A 23,875-nucleotide genomic window follows, 5' to 3' on the forward strand; every position below is an offset into this window, starting at 1 on the left:
CAGATATGACACACAAGTGCATTGTATTAGGTGAAATTGCTTGCCAAAATGGATTAAGGGAAATGCACACTAAAATGCTGGTGAATTTTTGCAAGGACTTCAAAAAACCCTGCAAACTAATGTGGAAATTTAGTGAACTGGACTGAAGTTTGGGAAATAGAGAGATGCAGAAATTGACTGAATCATCCATCCCTAGTGTGTATATATATAATTTTTATTAAATTTTCACAATTTAGAATATTCATTTAAACAACTTTAAAATATCAATGACTTCCCTTCTTCTCTTTCCACGGTTCATTTTACAGAGCATAAATCCCTGCATATTTTATATAAACTAAACCATTCAGTATTCCATTATTATTTCCATCAAAACTTATTTACACTCTTGAATTTATCTTAATGCTGCCAATGTTTTCAAGTGTACACAATTTCCCCCCATATATTCAATAAACATTTTCCAATCTGCCTTAAACAAATGTTCTTCTCTTATTCTATAAGTTAGATCCACAAGCTGCGCATATTCCATCAGTTTAGGTTGCCATTCTTCTTTGGCTGGGACCTTGTTCGTTTTCCATTTTTGGGCTAACAAAACATAAGCCGTCGTCATGGCAAAGACAATTCTCAATAGCTGCCAGCCAGATGCCTCTGAGAAGCTCTCAAGGAGGGCATGGGAATGATTGCCAGCATATGGCAACACATGTCCAGTCTTTCCGTAAATTTAGCAATCATAGCTCAGCTTGGCCAGCTCTATTGGAGGGGTGCTTCTTGTCGCCTGCAAGTTCCCCAGAGGCCCCAGCTCAGGTGCAATCACAACCTACAGATCTGACAAAAGGCAACTCCCAGCTACGGGTACCACCAACGCACAGCACGGGTTACACCCTTGGAGGGATGGGGGCGAAGAAAGAGGAACAGAGAGAGTGGAAACAGGTCAGGCAGCATTCATGTCATGCTCAGCTGGAGGTGGTGTAATGGCTGGCTGCAGCCCTGCATCTCCTTTCAGGAGCCTGAGCAATCAGACTTAACACTCCCAGTTTTAAATTAGGCTACATTAGTCAGCTCTTATTCTTAGCAGCTGAATCGGAGCGAAAGGGGATGGGAAGTGTTTGGCTTGAAGGGAAAGATATGAGGAAGTAAACAAACATTCAAAAGTTCAGATCCAAACATGGCAAGGAGGCCAAACGGATAACAAGGTACCTTCTTTCAATATAACCTCTTGAGCACGTGAACAGAAATGGAATTCAAGCAAGCAAAGGCTTCCAGATCAATAAGGTCAAATGATAAGAAAGAAAGAAAGAAAGAAAGAAAGAAAGAAAGAAAGAAAGAAAGAAAGAAAGACTTTTTCTGTGTCACTCCAAAGGACAGGACTAGAACAGATCACTGGAAAGTAAATAGAGAGCAGATTTCGGCTAAGTATTAAAGAAACTCCCCAATGGTTCAACCCTGGGATCTCTCTCAGTGAAAGTATTTAATTCATCTGTCATGGATCTTGCCGTTGCTGATGCTGCACTGAGCACTGGGTTAAGCTAGATTGGTTGGCCACTGTGAGAACAGGATGCTGGACTAGGCGAACCTTTGGCCTGATCCAGCAGGCTATTCTTACATTCTAGATTACCTCTAAGGCACCTTCCAGCACTATGGTTCTATGAAAGAGGAAAAATCCTTGCCAGGTCCCTCTGCACTTGTATGATGTTTCTAACAGCAGCCACCTGAAGATCTCTGGAAGATGACAAGCAGGGCATTAAGGCAGTAGGTATGTCCTGTTTGCCTCCACCATCTTGTAACCAGAGGCACATAGATGCTCTGTGTTCAGATATCCTGGCTATTAGCAGTGGGCATCTCTTCCACGGATCTATCTCACCCTTAAAAACAACAGAAGCCACCCAAAGGAGTTGCTGACACCACCACATCTTGTGGCAGTGAGTTTTCTAAGCGCTGGTCGCACTGAGTGGAATGGGACTTCCTTTTTGCCTGTGCAGATTCTGCCACAAATTGACTTTCTTGGGCAACTCTTTGAGCATCAGTTTTACATCACAGGGACCAAGACGTCTCATTGAGTAACCTTTCTGTTTCAACACAGCCAGAGTGGAGAGGAAGGACACAGCCCGGCTGCAATGGAAATCGGAAGATTCCAAGCAACAGAGATACAACAGTGCCTTGTTTCTCTCTGTGTCAGACAAAGATAGTAACTGTGTGAGTGGCGCTGGCATCCGAAGTAGAAGAGAATACCAGATCGGCCTGAGCGGGCTTTTTTTAAAATATAAAAAATATATAATAAGAAGGGAGGGGGCGCGAGGAGATTTCATGCTGACCTGCTAGAATTTAGCTGTGTTCTTTTTCCTTGGCAATGTGGGTGCTGAGTGGGATGTACAAATCTCCAGCTAATCTGCCAGCCAGCGCTGAATGGTGCAGATGGGAGAACAGGGATAATGAAATGCCTGACATCACCGTTCCAGAGAATTCAGCCTGGGCACAGCCTGGCACCAGGGAGCATATAAAGCCCTGGCTCTTGGCTTGCTGGAGTGCACTGCTGCCCACTGTCTCCTCCGGGACCAACTCAGATGGATATCACCGTTCACCACCCCTTCTTCCGCAGACCCCTGCTATCCAGCTTGTTGCCCAGCCGCATCTTCAACCAGACTTTTGGGGAGCACCTTGTGGAATCTGAACTGCTCCCCAGCTCCTCAGCTTTCAGCTCTTTCTTTTTGAGACCCTCCATCCTAAGGAACCCCAGCTGGCTTGAGAGCCGACTCTCAGAGGTAAAAATATTTTCTCTTGCTAAACTTCCCTCAGCTCCCATGCAGTCCTTGAACCAGGTGGAGGGACACCTGTCCCCTTTGCAGTTTGTGCCCTTCATCAGTTAATTTATTTAACTGCATATTTACTATGAGCTTAAAAGGGTGATGTAAAAATCCTTGACAAAGGGAACATAAAGACTTGCCAAGATTGAAGGCGAAGAAAATCGATATCTGACCCTTAACGTACCCCGCCACAAAAACCTGTTGTTTTCTCCAGTGACGCTAAGAATACCTTTGAAACTGGAATGAGTCATCTGTGAAGATTATTCACACAGGAAAGCCCACAGAAAACAGCCAGATTTAGATCTAAAAGTAGACTTCATTTGAATGATAAACTCTGGAAACAGAAACCTCACGGTTGAGAATTGCTTGCAGGGGGGAGGCGGAAAGACAAAAGGGAGTTCTTCTGTGTAGGCCATAATCAAAGCTGTGTGAGAGTATCCATTTCCATGGGACACACACAGGAGAAGTTCCTGATGGATTTGTGCAATAGAGAGTCAAAAAAGGGAGCAAAGTTCTGTAGCCTGGGAGGCTGCTGCGGAGAATGCACTCACACTGTGAACATGGTAGTCAACAAGGGCAAGACGTCTGTGAAGGACTAGGAATTGTAATGGGGAATGTTAAAAGAAGCTTCCTAAGGGGCAAGAAGTGATCAAAAGTGGAACAAACAGCCTCGGGAGGTGGTGGGCATCCTCCACTTAAGCAGAAGCTGGACGTCCACCTGTCAAGAGATCCTGTAGCTACAGCTTAATCCTGCACTGAGCACTGGGTTGAACCAGATGACCTCCAAGGTCCTTCCCAACTCTGTGTGACTTTGAGGTTTAGGCCCTGTTGGATTAGCCATCCTGTATTTTATGGCTGACAGTTAGCATTGTTATTGTCTTACTGCGGTTGTTAATCATTCCACGCATGGAATTTCTTTCATTATTATTTTTTCATTAGGACGCAACTGTACCATGCAATATGCATTTTCACATTACTATTACACCCTAAAATTGCTAGATGCTGTACAAAAATTAAAAACCAACAACGCAGTCTCTTACAACCTAAAGGACAAGACACAATGGGGAAGTAGGTGAGGGAGAATAAAAGCTGAGAAGGGTAAATTGTGGTAAGTCGAACAGATCTGTTTTCAAAGAACCTGGATCTAAAAACAGAGGAAGAGAATTGGCTGCCAGGTGGGGGGGACTTTCCAGTGGTAGGGAGTTGCAAGGGGAAAAGGAGACACCGTGGGGAACAGTTCTGGTAGCTACACTGGTGGATCCCTTCTGCCTGTTTTGTATTGTAGAGTTTCCATGCCAGCACAGCTCATTTCTAGCATTATGGCTTTGAGAATCCATCACATCAAAGCCATAATTTTCTCTGTATTAAGAACACAAGAGCCTGGTTGGATAGGACCATCTATGCCCGGCAACCTGTTTCTCACAGCGGCCAATCAGATGCCTCTGCAAGGCCCACAAGCAGGGCCTGAAGGCGATAAGAATCCCTCATTGATGCTACCTAAGCAACTGGCATTCGGTGATACACTGAAGAGGTTCTATATAGCCCCCATGACTAGTATTTTTATTATATTTATATCCCACCTTTGATCTGAAAAGCTCAAGCTGCCTCCCTCCGGTCCTCAAAACAACCCTGCGCAGTAGGTTAGGCTGAGACGCAGTGATCGGCCCAGTGAGGATTTGAACACTAGTTGACATGAACTCTCCTCCCCCATAGTCTTGTCTAATCCCTTGTAAAGCAAGCAAATATTCTGGCCATCACTCCATCCCATGGGGGTGAATTTCATAAGTTAATTATGCAATGTGTGGGAAAATCCTTTCTTTTGTCTGTCCTGAGTCTACTGCCAATCAGTGTTATAAGGGGGAACAAACCCTCATTTTTATGTATGTATTTATCGTGTTTTTAATATTCTATTGGGAGCCACCCAGAGTGGCTGGGGAAGCCCAGTCAGATGGGCAGGGTATAAATAAATTATTATTATTATTATTATTATTATTATTATTATTATTATTATTATCAACATGCATGACCTCTATCTCACCGCCCCACTCCCAGTCAGCTGTGGAGATGGGCAGCAGCCCCACCTACCCCCCTGAAATTAGACTTTGAACAAAAAAACCTCATTCACATCAATGGGAACTTTTTTTCCTAAGCACAATTGCCATGTGAGGAAGGCTTATAGAAAAGATTTCACTCAACAGCCAACTCTCTTCCTGTTTCTATGTGGTGGGTGTGTTTGAAGGGTAGAGACAGAAAGAGGGAAGAATGGGAACGTGTCTCACTGCCAGTACTGGTTCCAAGAGATTTCCTTTGGAGGACTGCAGCCCTCAACATGAAGAAATGTTGTCTGACCTTAACCCACATGCTACCATGAAAGTGGCATACAGGACAGTCTTGCACTTTGGGGATGTGGAATAGCAAATGATCTACCACACTGATCATGTCTAATTATCTGCTCCACATACAGCACCTAACAATTAGTAAACATTAAATATTATAACTGCCCTAACTAGACTCTTTTGTTAGCAGATGCGACTGGATAAGGACAAGTTCTCTGTAAACCTCGATGTGAAGCATTTCTCACCTGAGGAGCTAAAAGTCAAGGTTTTGGGAGACGTGATTGAAGTTCACGGAAAACATGAGGAGCGCCAGGTTGGTCTGGTCTTGGCATGAGCGCAGCTGGCAGGGCGATGGGAGGCAGGGTGGAAGGAAGGAGAAATTGACCCATTCTAGACAAGGTTGCCCATCAAGGAAGGAGACGTTAACAGTGCCATGTTACCTGCCACATAGAAGAGTCTCAGAGAGACAGCCTTGGGCAAAGGAAATAGAAATGGTCCCTCATTCATTTATTCATTTGGTTTTAAATCTGAGAAAGCCAAAGCTGGACCACAGCAAAGGACCATTGGCCCAGCTCACTTAGTACTGGCCACTCTGATTGGTAGCAGCTTTCCCAGGTCTCTGGCAGTGGTCTTTATGAGCCCTGATACCCCTAAACTGGGGTACCCCAGGGGACTGAACTTTCTGAATGGGAAGAGTGTGTCTTAACAATGAACTATGAGCTCCCCTTATAGTAAACTGTACTGTTTTTAACACTGATTGGGAGCCGCCCAGAGTGGCTGGGGAAACTCAGCCAGATGTGCGGGGTATAAATAATAAATTATTATTATTATTATTATTATTATTATTATTATTATTATTATTATTAACCATTTGCAACCAGACATATATGCTTATGTTCTTCTCCCCCTCGCCCCCTTCTCTTTTGAAAAGGATGAACACGGCTTCATTGCCAGGGAGTTCAACAGGAAGTACAGGATCCCAGCTGATGTGGATCCCCTCTCCATCACCTCCTCCCTCTCTTCGGATGGTGTCCTGACAGTGAATGGACCAAGAAAAGCCATGGAAGTCCCAGAGCGCACCATCCCCATTGCCAGGGAGGAGAAATCTGCCGTACCAGCAGCGCAAAGGAAGTAGACATGCCCTTTGAGACCTACTCTTTTATACCCAAGAAAGCCTTTCCATTGGATGCAAACAGCAGGCGGTGTCATTGGCTGGCTGTTCTTATTTATTTGTGCTAAGCAAATGAGCTTGTTTACTAACAAATAAACCGATGAGTAAGCATCTGGCGGCTTCTTTCCTCAATCTTCGGGGCAGGGTCAAATTGAGACAGGGCTCAGCCCTACAGCATGCAAACTTGTGATAAAAAAAGAGAGAGGGAGAATAGCTCTGAGCACGTGCAGAGTTCCCTTCTGCTCTGGCAGAGCAACCACAAACAGCGTTGGGGAAAAATAATTTTACTGGCTCTTCTAGCTTTGGCTACACAGAAAAACAAATGTAACAGCTAACAAACAAAAATTAGGTGGTGCTTCACAAAACGTCAGAGGGAAAGTACAGTAAAAACTTTATATACACACACACCCCCCAAGCCATGAGAAGTAAGAAGAATCTCCTTCTCACTGTGACGCAGACTCTTTTATTCACAGACATGGTTTGTGAGTTGCTGCATGGCAGCCTAGCTTTTAAGTGGGTGGGTGGGGAAAAGAGGGGGCAAGTAGGTCACACAGGCAGGGCCTTTCAAGCAACCCCGGCTGTCCTGAAGCGGAAGAGAGACCTACTCTAGTCCTACTGCTTCAGCGGAGTCCCTTGCTGCTCTTTGGGCTTCGTGTCAACCAAGCAGCAGGCTCCCTTCTTCTGTGGAGGCTCATAATCTATCATGTAGCATGACCGGGCAGTTGGCTTGATGGGAGGAGGCTCCAGCTCTGGCTGGTGTCCAGGGAACCAGTGAACATCTCGCATAACTCCTAAGAGCAGAGAGAGGACAAGGCTGAGGAGCTCAAAAGAAGGCTGGGCAGTTGCAAGCCAGTGAAGCGGAATGAACACATTGCACTGAACAAACTCGACAGCAGCCAAAGGCAGTCTTAGCTTCTGCCAATCTAAAAGGGAGCTGAATACCTGAGAAGGCACATTAGGAAAGTCATGCGGGACACACTGCTTTATCACAAGTGCAGTACAGAAGATTCTGCACCTGAATCCACCCATTTCTATGGGTGCCATTTCCAATTTGCATACCAGCAAATTTCAGCATATGCAATCATATATATTTTCCAAATTTACATTCTTGCACTATCAGGGTTGGGACACAGGTGGCGCTGTGGGTTAAACCACAGAGCCTAGGACTTGCCGATCAGAAGGTCAGTGATTCGAATCCCTGCGACGGGGTGAGCTCCCGTTGCTCCGTCCCTGCTCCTGCCAACCTAGCAGTTCAAAAGCACGTCAAAAGTGCTAGTAGATAAATAGGTACCGCTCCGGCGGGAAGGTAAAAGGCGTTTCCGTGCGCTGCTCTGGTTTGCCAGAAGCAGCTTAGTCATGCTGGTCACATGACCCGGAAGCTGTACGCCGGCTCCCTTGGCCAATAAAGCGAGATGAGCACCGCAACCCCAGAGTCGGTCACGACTGGACCTAATAGTCAGGGGTCCCTTTACCTTTTTACTATCAGGGTGGTCTTTGTTGCTTTCTAAATCATGGACTAACTCTACCTTTTTATGTTGCTGTTGCTTGCCCTGGGGACATTATGGTGGAAGAATGGGTAAGAAATCATATGAATAAGGATGATGATGATGCCTGCCACTTTCTAAGTAGAAACAGTTCCCACGGATAGCTGACAACTTCAGGGGAGATGGGGGTGGCGCCATTCAATTGTGCATCCAGACTGCTAGTACTTCAGGACGTACTGCAATGGATTTCATTGTGTTTCTACAGGTCCCTTGCTGTCACCACCAGAGTCCACTGACACTTGACTCATGGCGGTCATTTACTTATTGTTGTTCTGAGCTGCACTTTGGCCCCTCAAGACACATTATACATTATCACTTCTGTATTCCTCTTATTTGGACAGCTCTGTTAGGAATATTTGAGAATAGAGGATTCAGAACTGGGGGAAGACCTAGATCTTCCCAAAGTTCTCTTGCAGCTTTTAAATTAAGTGCCTGCATTTCAGTTTTATGTACCTACTTCTTGTACTGTGGGGCTTTTCCTTGGAGTAGTCCGATGTGTAGGTGGACTCAAAATAGTGAGCAAACTGAAAAGGAAAACACAGATTGAGTGCATGTTTACGGTAACTGAGAAACCATAAGAACATTAAGAAGAGACTGGCTGCTGAATCAGACCAAATGCCCATCAAGTCCAGAATCTCAATTCCCATAGTAGCTAACCAGGTATTTCTGGGAAGTCTACAAACAGGGCATGAAGGTAACAGCACTCTCTTGCTCACGTTCTGGTACTCAGGCAGAGGCATATTGCCTCTGATCCTGGAGGTAGAATATATCTAGTATGACTAGCAGCCTTAACCTCCATGAATTTCTCTAATCCTCTTTTAAATTTCTCTAAGGGCTTATCCACAGTTACCTTTCTTCCACACTTTTCAGGCATGGTCCACACTTTAACCTCCGTGTTCAAGCACCTATTATTATTATTTTTTGCTTTGCAGCAATCTGCAGGAAACCCGAATTGCCAATTATTGTGCTTCAGCTTTTAAGAGTGGGTTATCGCAAGTTAAAAAAAATAAAATCTCTTGGCCATGGATCCGTGCCTGGAGAGACAGGGCAAAAGCTAAGTGTAGATAAGGCCTAAGTTGGTGGCCATCCCAACATCTTGTGGGAGTGAATTCCATAGTTTAACTGTGAAGAAGAATTTCCTTCTGTCTGCCTCAAGTCTTGAAACATTCAGATTAATTGGATGACCACACTGGGTTCCAGTGTTATGGGAAATAAATGCCTCTCTTTACCCTTTAATTCACACCACATGCAACTTCATATACTTGTATCATGCATAATTTTGTACACCTCTATCATGCCCCCCTTTACTTGCCTTTTTTTTTTCTAGACAAAAAATCATGTAGAACTTTTAAGAGGACGAGCCTTATCACCAAAGCAACACCAGCTTGGCTTGGCTTAGTGAGGCAGAAGGGCTGGGTATAATTAGGTATTGTGTGGTGGTGGAGGGTTTGGTGGGATGAAATGGCTAATACTGCAATCCTATGCAAGTTTACTCATAAAATGTGTTCAGTGGGACTCTTTCCCAGGGAAGTGTACATAGGATTGCAGCCAAAGAAAATAAACTGGAACTGAACAGACGGAAAGCAAGGAAGGACAACATCATAAACAGGAATGCTGCCTACTATTACATTTGTGCTTCTTCCTTGGAGCTTGGAGCAACAGACATGAGCTCCTAGGTGATGCCTGATTTAGGTCAGCCAAGCTCCCCTTCAAATATAAAATACAACAGAACATTTATATCCCACCTTTCCCCCAAGGGGCCTACATGGTGCCCCCGCTTTTTAAATCCTCATCACAACACTGTGACATAGATTAGCCTGAAAGAGAATGATGGACTCCAGAGACCAGTAACCACCGTGGCCAAACAGGGAAGTAAAGCAGTTCAAGTTTCTTATCTTCACACTTGCTCTTCTAAAGCTGGGCTGGAATCATTCAACAGGTTATAAGATAAACACAGAGTACTAGAGCAGGGGTCAGCAACCTAAGGCCCATGGGCAGGAAATGGCCCATGGAGGTCATTTGACTGGCCCATGAGCCACTCCCGAACTGAGCTGCCTGCTCACGCGCTGCGCTAAACTGGAACAGCACAGCGAATCGCTTCCGTGGTGCCGAAAATCACGTCTGTGCAGACGCAGACGCCAAAAATCATGGGGGCGTGTGCTCACGCGGGCGTGCAATCCGGCCCAGGCAAGATAAACCTTGCTGACCCCTGTACTAGAGCATGGGTGGAGGACCTTTGGCCACCAGATGCTGCTGAATTACATCTCTCCTAATCCTTAACTGGATGCTGGTGCTGATGGGAATGGAAGTCCAAGAACATCCAGAGGGCCGCAGGTTAGTCGCCCCTGTGCCAGAGGGCTGAATATTTCACTTTACGTTAACAAGCTAACAAACAGGGCAATGTGAATATGGTACTCTGACCTGAGAAGGGAGAGGCTTGGGCTGCAGTATTTTCCGAATGTCATAGCGCTCTTCGTTCCAGTTCCCCAAGAGGGTTTTGTTGGTGTAGGAGTCTTCGTTGGTGGTGCACCTCCAGCCATACTGGAAGAATTTGGCAGAGCTGTTCCAATCTGTCCACACTTCTCCATGACCATTGGCACGTAATAAACAGCCATGATGGGGGTTAAAGAAGCAAGACAGGGACATGGCCTAGGAAGAGACAGAAACGTCAAATGAGGACAGGAAACAACTTGTATTAGGGAAGGCACAACTACACTACAAACCTATCAAGTGCCATGTCTTCTCTCAGCAAATTCTGGGAACCGTATTTGAAGATGTCCTGAGCTGCCTTTTCAGAAAACTCCTAATACCCCCTAAGGAAGTAACTATTAAAGAAGGTTAAGGCTATAATCCTAATCACACAAACTGTATGCCCCAATATAGTGGTTTACATCAGAGCAAACATGTTCAAGATGACCTTTTAACATTGCAAACCCATACACACTGACTTACTAGACAAAGTTCAGTTGAAATCAGTACAACTTACTTTTGAATAAACCTGCACAGGCACATACTCCTTGTCTGTTGTGTAGGTATGTCTCAGAAAAACTCGACAATATTAATCACTGTTCCTAAAATTATGTTTCTCCTTTAATACTATTTTTTAATATTTATTTTATGCAACTAATATGGTACATGCTCCTCTACTACACCTCTTGCAATCGAAGTATAAACTTGTGTACTCCTGAAAACCCACTTTTAGTGGGACTTACTTCCTCATTACACTTGGGATTTAACTATTTCTACATTTTAGAACATAACTTTACATTCTTTTAAAATTTGTTTTTCAGCCCTATGCTTCTCCAGTTCTTTTCCCACACCAAAATCAGTCTGATTCCCTGACACTGGACAGTGATATTAACTGCTGAAAGATCTTATTTTAACCAAAACATATGGGGATGGTTTCATCATGTGGATAGGTTAGAAGGATGGATTGTGCTGAAATTTGGAACTGGAGTTCAGTAGGGGAATACCTCTGAATCAGAAGAGGTTGTAGCTGATAAAACTGAAGAACTGAGCTCATCCATATTTCTCCACATTTTCTTGCTTATTTGTCTTGGTTTTAATTGTAATTTTGCCTCAGGATCTTAGCCAAAATGGGCAGCCTCAGTAGAGTGAAGTTCAAGGCTGTAGCTGATCTTAAAAAGTGCTGAAGTTTTTTTTGGCAGCCCTTACAAAGGAAGGTGGCAGGAGGAACTGGAGCAGGCAACCAGAAAAACTTTTGTTTGTGATGCAACTTCCTGATCATCAGCTAGTCCTGATGTCACTGGTTTCTGAGCATCCATGGGGTGAGAGACTTTTATCCAAAAATCTGTATGACCGGACCTTGTCATCAAGGAGGTCAAGCACTAAGATACAGCCTCACTAGTGAGTAAGGCCCATTGAAATAAGCAGCATTTAGATCTGCGTAAACACACGCAAAAGGTTGCAGTGCATAATAATATGCAGGCAGAAATACTACCAAATGTTTGAAGCAGCCACTTCAATTGCATATTGATGAGATCTGAAACCTAGAATTATTTAAAAAATGATTTGTACAACTCACTGCTCGAGTTCCCTAGAACCATCTTTTTAATTTAGGTAGCCCCACTGATATTTTAATTTCAGTGGCCCCACTGAAATTAACGTACATGTCTAAGTTACATCCCCTAATTTCAATGGAACTGCTCTGGATAAAACTTAGTTGAATACCACCCCAATGCTACAAGCCTTGTATCTTAATATCTTAAAATTAAATAAGCACAATATTGCCTGATATATTTAATTTCCCAGAAACATTATTAGCATAAAGGTGTGCATATGACATACTGGAACACAATCCTGCCATACACTCAGGGTGTGTACCTGAAAGCTCTCCCCTCCCTTCTGATAACGCTGGTTCTGATGGCTCAGAAACAAAATGGAAGGCAATCTGTGCATGCTTAAAAGGCAGGTTTCACTCCCTTATTGCTCTTTTGAAGAAGCTTTTAGGGATGAGCAAGTTACCTGATTTGAAAACAGCCTACAGCGGGTAGCGCTGTGGTCTAAACCACTGAGCCTCTTGGGCTTGCCGATCAGAAGGTCAACGGTTCAAATCCCCACAATGGAGTGGGCTCCCGTTGCTCTGTCCCAGCTCCTGCCAACCTAGCAGTTCAAAAGCACGCCAGTGCAAGTAGATAAATAGGTACCGCTGTGGTGGGAAAGTAAACGGCGTTTCCATGCACTTTGGTTTCCGTCATGGTGTTGCGTTGTGCCAGAAGCAGTTTAGTTATGCTGGCCACATGACCCAGAAAGCTGTCTGCACGCAAACGCCGGCTCCCTTGGCCTGAAGGAAGATGAACGCCACAACCCCATAGTCGCCTTTGACTAGACTTAACCGTCCAGGGATCATTTAACTTTTTTTCTACAAGCCTATGCACACTTGTAAGCACCATGGAGGCTATTAGGACACACTTCTAATAAATGTGCATTGAACAGTACTGCACATCCCTATGAGCAATGCATCATTGAGCCCAACCAAAAAATCACCTTGCTGGATCAGATGGAAGAATCTGTCTAGTGGAAGAACTTTGGCCAGTCACTCTCAGACTAATCTTCCTAACATAGTTGCTGTGATGATAAAGCGGGATTAGAGGGGGTGGAATAGAGAACCATTTGTGCCACCCTGCACTTCTTGCCAGAAGGACATCTGAATATTACAATAAATACACAAAAAGCAAAGCTTTCTGTTTCCAGCACCAGCCAGTCATATACCTCTGGTTTGCAATCTGGGAATAAAAGGGACTGACCAGCTCATGTAATACCTGCTTTCTTGGGTTCTCCATGCTAATTAGGAGAGGCGTCACCTCACCCATCGTTCCTCCAACACCCGACTCAATCTTCCTGCCATACACCAACAGATGTGCATATGTGTGCATATGTATATAATAGAATCACAGAGCTGGGAGGGAACCCCAAGGGTCATTTGTTGAACCCCCTCCAATGAAAGAATCTAAACCATTGCATCCATGACAGATGGCCATCCAACTTGCACTTTAAAACCTCCAAGGAAGGAGAGTCCACAACGTCCAGAGGGAGACCTATGTCCACATGTGTGATATGGACATGTGTTTTGGATATATTAAAAAGTTCCCTTATTTTGTTATTTAATTTTGCTGCTTCCGAGACTTTCGTGCTCTCCTGTTAGCTGTGATGGCCTCAATAATATTGTCCAAAAAATGATGATGATGGCATAAATCAATGAATGTTATTTTTAATATTGCAGTTGTTGTATAAGGGATTATCATGATCAGAATGTAATTGAAAATAGTAAGATTTTGGAACACAGAAATAAAGAAAATCATCAAAGCATCCATTCTAGCATGCGGGGGGCCACCTAAATTATATAATTTGGTATCTGATCAACTTGTATTAGTAACTGCATTATAAATTGGTATTGTTATAATGTGGCTGTTATTGGAATGTAACTGAAAATTAATAAAAATTATTTTATAAATTGTCCAAAGGAAAAAAAAGGAAGGAAGGTTAAGAACAGGAAAAGATGGTAGGCTACATCTGAATATAGTGGCTCCATTTCAGCAGCATCCCTAAAGACTCCTCTCCTCTGCTCCCTTCGCCAGGTGGCCCCTTCCCTTCCGCCCACCCTGCCCCGCTCCATCCTCCCCTCGGTCTCAGCAGAGCCCGGCCCTTTCCCTAGGCCCACCTGATAAAAAGGCGGAGTAAGGGGAAGGAAAAGCAGGAAGCCGTTTCCAAGGCAACCGCCCAAACGGCGCGCGCCGGAAGCGAAGGGCGCACGCTGGCGGAAGTGACGTAAACATACCGCGACGCCGGCTTCGGGAGAGTGAAAAGGTGTGTTTGCGGGGAGACCTAAGTGGGTTAAAAGACCCAATGAAGAAAGGAAAAGGCGTGGGGCGGGGGGGCAACAGTCATTTGCCTCTTTTATGCCCTCTGCGGGATGGAGGGTCCTATGCCACGCCCCCTAGGAATCCCCTATTTCTTTGTTTACATACAGTCACATAGCTGTCAACTTTCAGATTTGAAAATAAGCGATCAGCAGCCTCGAAAATAAGGGATCAGCAGCCTCACCTGTCCCAGGGACAGTCTATAGGATATCTAACAATCCGGGATAGCAGCGGGAAATGGCGCTGGAATAAGGGGATTTCCTGCAAAAAAAAGGGAATATTGACAGCTATGTACAGTCAGTGCTTTTTTTTCTGGGGGTATGCATGGGTACGCATACACCTAAACATTTTGTGAATCTTTGTACTTTTGTCCGTTTACTGTTTTTATTTTTCCCGATTTGAACTATAAAATGGTGATTTTCTTGAGTCAAAATGAGAGTAATCCTAAACATTTTTTTTAGGGAAAAAACCACTGCATACAGTATATCCTGCCTGTCCGTGAAGGAGCTCCAAGGAGGTGTATACGTAATTCTCTCGCAGCTCAACCTCCTCCGGCTTGTTCTCTCACAACATGCTTTCAAGGACTGGTCAGGAATGAAGGGGCTTCGTAGTCCCAGCAGCGTCTGAAGGGCAGCAGAGTGGAGTGGACTAGCTGAAGAAAGGTCACCTCATGGCTTTGGGGTATTGACCCTGGATCTCTCTCTCCCCTAATCTCAGTGTGAGGTACTGAGTGACTACAGTCTCATACCAACTCACCATTGCTTCAAGGAGGGGGGGTCTTCTCACCTGTATATACAACCTTTAGGGAGCCAGGAGGACTTGCTTTTCTAAATTTACTAATTTTTTAATGTGCAATCTTTACTGTACTCTTCATTATTAGTATTTAAAAAAAACAACAAAAATTGTACAGAATATTTGCAGTGTTGGGAGTATAAGGAATGAAGGTGTGCTAAACCACAGCATTGAATTAACATGATTAATGAAACAATATAAACAGCTTGCTGCTAGTTTGATTCACATCTTGGCTTATTCTCCAGCTTCATGTAACCATACACCTTTTTTCAGCATGTATTTGTGTATGTTAAAGTAAGATTAGAATACTTGCTTGCTTATGAACTTGAATTTTTGACCTGCACGAATGATTTTCTACATTGCTGTCGTGTCAGCTAGGCTGGCCTGGTGGGTATTATTAACAAATGCTGCTTTTGCTGACTGGAGACAACTCTAGATGTTTTTGAAACCAGCCTGATTCCTACATTTTTTGTTTTTTATGCCTGACGTTTTATTATGTTTTTATATGTGTTGGAAGCCACCCAGAGTGGCTGGGGAAACACAGCCAGATGGATGGGATATAAATAAAATAATTATTTTTATTACATTTCTCTCCACTTAAAGTTTTGTCACCATGAGGCCTCTGCATCATCAGCCCTGTCTCCTCCTAGTTGGAGAAGGAAACTTTTCCTTCTCTGCCAGTTTGTGTGAAGCAAGGAGTTGTGAGGCTCACATTGTTGCTACCTGCTATGAGAGTGAAGCTACTGCAACTAGACAAGCTGTTGCCAAGTCCAACATACAATATCTGAGGGACAGAGGTAAAAGGAAGAAGAACAATCGAAAAAGAAATGTTGTTTGTTGCATAATTTCTGATGGCTGTTGTTGGAGAACTATTTTCACCAGAGCAAATTGGCTTCTTGGGACTCTGATAATGGGGTTTGCTGGGATGCCACAGGATAAATGGGGTTGCTAGGATCCTGCCTAGACATGTAAACCTTCTAAATAAGTACAGTGGTGCCTCGCAAGACGAAAAGAATTCGTTCCGCGAGTCTTTTCGTCTTGCGAAGCACGGTCCGTCGCAACTGCGCCTCTTCAAGCGGCTTTAAAAAAAAAGCGCAAGACGTTTTTGTCTTGCAAAGCAAGCCCATAGGGAAATTCATCTAGCGAAGCAACGCAAAAACGGAAAACCCTTTCGTCCAGCGAGTTTTTCGTCTTGCGAGGCATTCGTCTTGCGGGGCACCACTGTAACTGGAGGTTCATCTGTCCTCCTCTTTATAGCAAGTTGGACTTGCCCTGCAGTAGGTGAGATGGAACAAGCAGGATTAAGGGACCAGGGAAATGGTGTGCAGAAGCCACGGGTGCATTTTCACAATATCTGATTAGAGCAAGTTGAAGAAATTTGAAAATAAAAACATTATTAGAAACTGTAGGAGGGAGAGGAAAAATTGGATTGTGCTTGTGGAAGTTGTTCCACTTGTTCAGTGACTTCCTAGAGCAGTTAAATGAAAACAAATCATGGCTCCACCATAGCCAGGCCACAGTCACTCAGTCAAAAGGAATCAGTTACAGCATTGTCATCTACATTCTTGGCACATTTAGAGAGCTGGAAAGGATCTTGTTTCAGTCTAGCTTGACTTGCTTCTTGAGTCATTTGAAGCTATTGATTGTATCTGCTGTGTACTTGTGGGCACAACAATCAGGTTTAGGTGAATTAATTTGTGAAAGATCTTGTCCTGAAGCAAGGAACTGTGATGTGGGTATTGGGTGAGAACCCCTGCAAATTCAAGCCTAAAGAATATATAAATTTGCTTTCAGTTGTTACCTTTGTTGCATTGGGAATACCCTTCCATGCCATGTCTCATTAAGATAATGATAATAATAAAGATTCTGCCTTTTTCAAGTGCCCATTAAAGTGTGTATTGCATGATCTCCTAGTATCTTACATATCATTTTTCTTTTACCATTCCAGGTGCTAAAGTTCTCTTTTGTGTTGACTGCACAAAACTGAAGGAGCATTTTTTGCCAGCTGATTGGAAATTTGATTGCATTTATTTCAACTTCCCCCACTGTGGGAGAAAAGCTGGAGTGAAAAAGAACAGGGAGCTTCTTGCCAGGTTTTTCTTTAGGTGAGGCTAAAATGAGCCATGTCAATGTACTCTTGTTACTGGGAAGGTGGTGTGTGTTAATTTCAGTTGATGTTGCTACCTTACACCAAAACCTGTCTTCAATATAAAATTGATATAAATGTGAGCCAGCTAAGTTCAGATGTTCTGGTTTTATACAGGCAGGCATATTTAGCTGATGCGCTTTCTTTTAAACACTATATACAAATAAATGCTTTGTTGCAATTGGCTGTTTTGTGCAACGAGGCAGTGTGGTAGCAGATGGTCTGTATAAGTAGGGGAAATGCACTAGGGTTTTCATGCAAGAGAACTAATAATTCTGCGCCTTGGAGTTGCTATTCATTTTTGCAAGCTTTCCAGCAAACACCTCCAGTTATAGGAACTATAAAGATCCTATTTGGAGCAATGCTGTTAAGGTCCAGTGAGAAAATATAAGCACTATGTGTTTTCCTCTCTTTGTAATCTTTCTTTTGATGAAAGTTTCTTGTCATACCTGCCCAAGCTCAGTAACCAATCATATAACACACTCTTTCCCCTCCCAAAGTGCAACTCTCACAATCCTTCCCCCACCCCCTAAAATATTGCTAAAACCTACACAATCCAAGGACTTCTTGGAAACAGCTCAAGAAGGCAGCAGAGTGTTGCCTCAGGCACAAAAGAATGTTACCCATCACTCCTCTCTTCCTTTTCCAGCTGTGCAGAGGTCCTGGCAGAGAAAGGCGAGGTCCATGTGGCACTTTGCAGAGGGCAGGGTGGTACCCCTGCAGACCAGCCTGTGAGGGAATGGCATAACAGCTGGCAAGTAGTGGCTATGGCAGCGGAGGCAGGATTTATTTTGAGCGACATTCATCTATTTAACATCGGGGATGCTTGCAGATATAAATGTACAGGTTACAGGTAAGTTGCAGCACAGCACAGCAGATGGTGGCATTCCAGATGTCATTGTGGGTGTTGCCATGGTAACCAGCATGTTAGCATCTGCTCTTGCTTCTGAAGCTGCCTCCGTGTTTAAGAAACAGCAAGGAAGTTTCTTTGCTGGATGTTGCTGTATAAGATTCCTGCCTCTAGCAGCAAGAGTGCTATATTTTATACCAGCCTTTCCCAGTCTGGTACCCTCCAGATGTTTTTGACTGCTGACTCCCACCAGCCCTGACTCACTGACCTTGCTGGTTAGGGTAATGGGAGTTGAAATTAAAAATTCATGGAGGACACCAGGATGGGGAAGGCTGCATTTTAACTGTCTTTGGTTCTCACGACTTTATCAGGTTAGTTGATAGAGGGAATGGATTGGATCTCAATCTCCATTTAAGTGCTACAGAGATGCTGGGGGAAAGAGTCAGCACTCTAGTAGTTTCCCATGCCTTCCTCCCACCATTTACTTTCGGCCAGCCTGGCATTTATACCCAGGGCCCTGAATCAACAGTCGTACCTCTGCTTATGTATCCCTCTGGATATGTAAACTTCGGGTTGCGAACGTGGCAAACCCGGAAGTATATACTTCCGGCTTTCGCTGTGTGTGCGTGCGCAGAAGTGCTCTGCATGCCACATGCATGTGCAGAAGTGCTCAGTCAGGCCGTGCATGTGCACAGAAGGGCGCCTCCGGTTACGGACTTTTCGGGATATGGCCGGGCCTCTGGAACGGACCCCATCCGTAACCGGAGGTACCACTGTACAGTAGTACCTCGGGTTAAGAACTTAATTCGTTCTGGAGGTCCGTTCTTAACCTGAAACTGTTCTTAAGCTGAGGTACCACTTTAGCTAATGGGGCCTCCTGCTGCTGCCGCACCGCCGCCACACGATTTCTGTTCTCATCCTGAAGCAAAGTTCTTAACCCGAGGTAATATTTCTGGGTTAGTGGAGTCTGTAACCTGAAGCGTCTGTAACCTGAAGCACCACTGTAATTGGTTTACTGTTGATCATGTAGCTCTGCATAGTTTGTTTGGTTTTATGCTTGTGCAAATAAAGAGTGTCTATTTAAATATTCTTGGCTTGTTTGTTTGCAGGAGTCAGGATAAACCTTTTCATGTAGAAGGAGCTTTGAATCATATATTCACACAGAGTGTGCCTTTTCAGCATCCCAAGCCTATGATCTTTCAAACAGAACTGGAAGGAAAGTTGGTTTCCTTCCTTGTTCCAGAGATATTTCTAGATAAGATTAACAGGTATGTAACTGAGTTTCAGCACCCGTTTGAAGTTAATAAATATACAGCATAGTCACTCAGTTGATAACTGTGGAAAATTCAGCAGGCATCCTATTTCCTTAGCCCTGGGTGATCTTTAGAACAGTCCTCACAATGTTAATTTTGATACAAGTTCCATTGACTAGTATTTAATTCTGAGTAGGTATGGTTGGTGTTACATTCTAATCTTAATCTAAAGTTTGTAATGTATAAAATATATTGTGGTTTAATGGTTGTTTGTTGAATCCAAATCCTGGGGAAAGCTGCATTCAAATTCTGCTTCATGGGATCTCTTTGTAGCTTTGAACTACTAGAGACACGATATCCTGCTGCCGTTACTGCTGGAAGGGGGCTCCAGCTGTCAAAAGACAAATAGTCCTGTCTGTCTTGGATCATCTGGAAGAAATATTTGCTGCCAGATGGTCTTCCCACCTGCAAAACGCACTAAGGATCATATAGCTCCTTTGTACATTTTGGCGCTACATGAACAGAGTGCTGTTCTTTAAAATATAAAATCCAATTTTAATGACTTGCCTAAGAATATTGCTTTCTGTTGTTTTTTCCCTGTTTTTAAATAGGGGTTTCCTGGATACAAATTCAGAACATCCTATAAGAACAATAAACGAAAAGCTCACTGATGAGCTTGGCAAGTCTTTCCCAGTTCAGAAAGTGAGTGCTTCTCTTTCCTTGATGTTCCAAGATCGTCACAGCTTTCCTTCCACTCTGGATGCCACTTGGATGGTTCCTGCTGCCCAAAGTAACCCAAAAGCCAAGTCTGTGGTTAATAAAGCTGCAGTGGATACAGATGCCTTTGCCTTTCCTTCTGGCTTTCCTGCCTGGGATGATACAGATCAGGGTGGCAACTTGATCAGCTGGGAAAGAGATTGGATCTTTGGACATTATTGTCTCCGACCTTCCCTTCTTGTTTCTCTTCACAGAACTGTACGAGACAGAGAGCTTCCTCTGGGGACTTTCCTGGTCCTCAGCGGGCTGGCATTTAGGAAATGCAAGCTCTCTGCTCACGCTCTGCCCATTTTTCATGAGTCCGTTTTTATCTGTGTGGTTAATAAGGGCACAGAAGAAGCGTGTAGCCAGCTCCTTGCAGAAAACCTTACAAGTACCTTATGTGCTCTGCTCCAGCCTTCAGGCTTCAAGCTAGACTGTACAGCGGACAAGCCAAAGACACAGCTAAATACTTTTGCGAATCCTGAACTTCACCTCCTTAAATCAAAGTACTTTTTCAGTGTGACCCCTGACACTTCTGACCCAGACGCAGATAAACTTTGTGTAGGGACTGTAAGTACAATGCCATGGCAGCCTACAAGCATTGATAGAGAAATTATTTGTGCTTCGCTGAACCTTGATCTTCTGGCCATGCATGTATGTGAAATCTTTGACTGGCGCATGCTCTGGACTTCTGACGAGCGCTTCCTAAATCAGTTTGCAGGAGGGCATTTAGGTCCGTTCAAGAGCTTTTCCCTCTACCCAGTCTCCTACGTTCATGACGTCAGCTTCTGGGTTCCGAAACCAGAAGAATTTAATGAGACCCAACTCCATGCCATTGCTAGGTGTGTGTCTTCTGAATCAGTGGTGTCTATCCAACTGCTAGACAGCTTTCAGCACCCAGGCACAGGGCAAACCAGCCTCTGCTACAGGATCACTTACCAGTCTTGTGACAAAGCACTCAGTCGCCAGCAGGTGGCAACGATGCAGATGAACCTTAGGAAAGAAATACAGCGCTGTCTGCATGTGACTCTTAGGTAGTTCTTTATCATTCTGTGCAGACAGGTTTTGTTGGACTCCATAATTCAAATTAACTGTGTGTGTTAACATCAGGCCAACCGTAGCAAGCCTTTTATAAAGGCTGGGTGGGCTTGAAGGTGATGCATACACCACCTTTTTCTATTTTCCTATTTAAGGCAATAAAGTCAAACACTTTATAAACCTTGTTTAACTCTTGTCACTCTCAGTGAGTTCTTTTTGCAAGAGGTTATTCATTGCAGGCTGATGTAATTGTATCTAGCTCCCGTTCAAAAGCTTATGGAGGCTGCAGCTGGTCAGAGAAAATAATACTAGGCAGTTTAATTGAGTCCTATCAACTCTTCTTTTGCTTATTTGGAATGGCATAAATGGAAACTCTGGAGATGTAACTGCGAGGTACATAGGGTTAAGCCATGGGTAGGCAAACTAAGGCCCCGTGGCTGGATCTGGCCCAATCGCTTTCTAAATCCGGCCCGCAGACAGTCTAGGAATCTGCGTGTTTTTACATGAGCAGAATGTGTGCTTTTATTTAAAATGCATCTCTGGGTTATTTGTGGAGCATAGGAATTCGTTGATTCCCCCCCCATATAGTCCGGCCCCCCCACAAGGTCTGAGGGACAGTGGATTGGCCTCCTGCTGAAAAAGTTTGCTGATCCCTAGTTAAGCTGTTCAGTTTGTGTATCCGAAGAGATAATATTTCTGAAATGGAATTCCTGCAAAGTCTTTAGGATAAACTCTGCAATTTGAAAAAGAAGAAGTTACATTTCAGTTCTGCCAGCCTGCAGACAGGCTCATGGCAATGCACACAATTCAACCATCACAACAACCTGGCTAGGCTGAGAGATGGTAACTGGCCTAAGTTCACTTAGCAAGGCTTGTGGCTGAGCCAGGGACTTTACCTTGGGCCTCCCTCATCCAAGTCCAAAGTGCCGACTGCTACATTAACAGCGGCTTCTATATAGGAACTTCTACTACAGCAGGAGTGGAGGAACTTTTTCAGCTGAAGGGCCACTTTGCTTTCTGGACAGCCTTTCAGGGGCCACATGCTAGTGGTGTGGGGGGCCAGATGCAAATGTGAGTATAGCAACAAAGGTGAATTTTACCTTTGTACAATCAACTACTTTCTTATCTCACACATGCCCTGCCCTGTCCACAATCCAGGCAAGCAAGAAGCAGGATTAGAGTTCAAGGGCACATTTCACCCAGGCAAAAACACTCAAGAAGGGTGCAAAGCAGGAGTGGAGAGGGGTGTAGACTGGGGAGGGTCCCATGGGCCAGGTAGAGAGGCCTGGAGGGCCACATTTGGTCCAAAGGCCTGAGGTTTCCCAACCTTGCTGTGCAATGTCACCATGCTGACTCGGCCATGCCCACATCTTTAGGTGGTGGAATGCAAAGAGTATGAGTAACAAAATGCCAACATATTTATAATCAGGTCTGGCAAAGACCTAAATCAGCAAGTGCTGTTTCTTATTTTTAGAGAGGATTGTCACAGTTGTTTCTTTGGTTAAAATAAGAGACTGTTGCAGAATCCTGAGCCCTTTGAGTCTGCTAAGCTTGTGCAGGATAGCTGGAAGAAGGGAGAATGGTCTTATGCCAGCCAAGCCCTAAATAATCCAATCAGTCTGGACGCTCACAAGCTTGGATGAGCTCAGGTCTTATTTAAAACCAATGCAGTCACTTCTCTGCTACCCTGCTTCATATTGGCACACTTGGTGCACAGTGATGTACTTGTTGGTGAATTCAAGATGCACATAACAGTGATATTTACTGCCAATGTTGTAATACTAAACAGATAATAAGCCCCACTGAATGCGACCAAGTAAACAGGCATAGCGTTGTTGCAAGTTTATAAAGACTCGTAAGCTCCATTAAATTCAGAGGGGCTTGTGAATAAATAAATACATAGGAACAGGGTGATGCAGTTTTCAGCCAACATGCATGAAAGATAAAGACAAATTCTATTCCCCCCCCCCCTTTTTCATTGGTTTGTGTCAAGTGGAGTGTGGAAAACTTTTGAATGCAGTAAGAGCAAAATCATGTAATGATGGCTGGTATGCAAGATCCAGATAAAATTTAGGCAACGCAAACCACCCTGAGTTGTGGTAATCTACTGAAAAGCAAGTCCCGTTCCAATAAATGGGTCTTGCTTGCATGTACGTAGAATCTCAACCACAGACTCACTCTTGGCACAAAATAAATTATAAGGCGCACACTGGGTGTTAATTTAAAAAAGGGACAGGAAGAAGAAGAAGAGTTTGGATTTGATATCCCGCTTTATCACTACCCTAGGGAGTCTCAAAGCGGCTAACATTCTCCTTTCCCTTCCTCCCCCACAACAAACACTCTGTGAGGTGAGTGAGGCTGAGAGACTTCAGAGAAGTGTGACTGGCCCAAGGTCACCCAGCAGCTGCATGTGGAGGAGCGGAGGCGCGAACCCGGTTCCCCAGATTACGAGACTACCGCTCTTAACCACTACACCACACGGGTAGGGAGGTTAGTGAGCTAAGTATTAATCCTGAACACATTTTACTCAGCAGTAAATCCTACATATTTTGGGCATGCAATTCTAGGATTTATCTGCCAGTGCTGAGTGGGGAGAGATAATGAGTGTATTTGTGCAACTGGAGCACACTGTAAAACTACCATCTTGTGCTCAAGTTGCCAGCTGTGTGCGCACATCTGCAATCTTCAATTACGTGGAAGCAGATTTTACTTCAATAAATACATACTTCTGAGTAAACATGTCCAGGATAGCAAGGGCACCCTAAAGGTGAGGCATTTCCCTTGCAGGCATTGAAGGTGTGAGGCTGA

General features: G+C 44.2%; 3 protein-coding genes across 8 annotated transcripts in view; 2 read left to right on the forward strand and 1 right to left on the reverse strand.

The window, feature by feature from the left end:
- The first annotated feature begins 198 nt into the window (after positions 1-198).
- CRYAB (crystallin alpha B) lies at positions 199-6,416 on the forward strand. Of its 2 annotated transcripts, none has more exons than XM_083481241.1 (3): positions 199-2,756; positions 5,322-5,447; positions 6,066-6,416. In XM_083481241.1, exons 1-3 carry the CDS (start codon positions 2,559-2,561, stop codon positions 6,267-6,269), a joined length of 528 nt encoding a protein of 175 aa, XP_083337367.1. In that variant the 5' UTR covers positions 199-2,558; the 3' UTR covers positions 6,270-6,416. The 2 variants fall into 2 exon arrangements, with proteins under 2 accessions (XP_083337367.1, XP_083337368.1); XM_083481242.1 differs by having other exon boundaries at positions 5,325-5,447.
- On the reverse strand, positions 6,340-14,150 carry CFAP68 (cilia and flagella associated protein 68). Of its 3 annotated transcripts, none has more exons than XM_083481237.1 (4): positions 14,031-14,150; positions 10,271-10,498; positions 8,307-8,373; positions 6,340-7,096 (listed from the first exon to the last, which is right to left on the reverse strand). In XM_083481237.1, the coding sequence occupies exons 2-4, from the start codon at positions 10,493-10,495 to the stop codon at positions 6,918-6,920; spliced, it is 471 nt and encodes a 156-aa protein (XP_083337363.1). In that variant the 5' UTR covers positions 10,496-10,498; positions 14,031-14,150; the 3' UTR covers positions 6,340-6,917. The 3 variants fall into 3 exon arrangements, with proteins under 3 accessions (XP_083337363.1, XP_083337364.1, XP_083337362.1); XM_083481238.1 differs by lacking the exon at positions 14,031-14,150 and adding an exon at positions 12,857-12,941; XM_083481236.1 differs by lacking the exon at positions 14,031-14,150 and adding an exon at positions 11,323-11,564.
- The window catches only part of LOC310695983 (alpha-1,2-mannosyltransferase ALG9-like), a 41,556-nt gene continuing 31,776 nt past the window's right edge, over positions 14,096-23,875 (forward strand). Inside the window, exons 1-7 of one of the 3 annotated variants that reach the window (XM_083481025.1) lie at positions 14,096-14,176; positions 14,691-14,952; positions 15,625-15,818; positions 16,970-17,126; positions 17,817-18,020; positions 19,127-19,285; positions 19,882-21,252. In XM_083481025.1, the coding sequence (XP_083337151.1) occupies positions 15,635-15,818; positions 16,970-17,126; positions 17,817-18,020; positions 19,127-19,285; positions 19,882-21,067 (1,890 nt within the window). In that variant the 5' untranslated portion in view covers positions 14,096-14,176; positions 14,691-14,952; positions 15,625-15,634 and the 3' untranslated portion in view covers positions 21,068-21,252. Of the gene's footprint in view, positions 14,177-14,690; positions 14,953-15,624; positions 15,819-16,969; positions 17,127-17,816; positions 18,021-19,126; positions 19,286-19,881; positions 21,253-23,875 lie in introns of those variants that run through there. The other 2 variants (XM_083481028.1, XM_083481026.1) reach the window with 2 other exon arrangements.

This window comes from Podarcis liolepis, assembly GCF_965112155.1.
Source record: "Podarcis liolepis genome assembly, chromosome: 16".
NCBI lineage: Eukaryota > Metazoa > Chordata > Lepidosauria > Squamata > Lacertidae > Podarcis > Podarcis liolepis.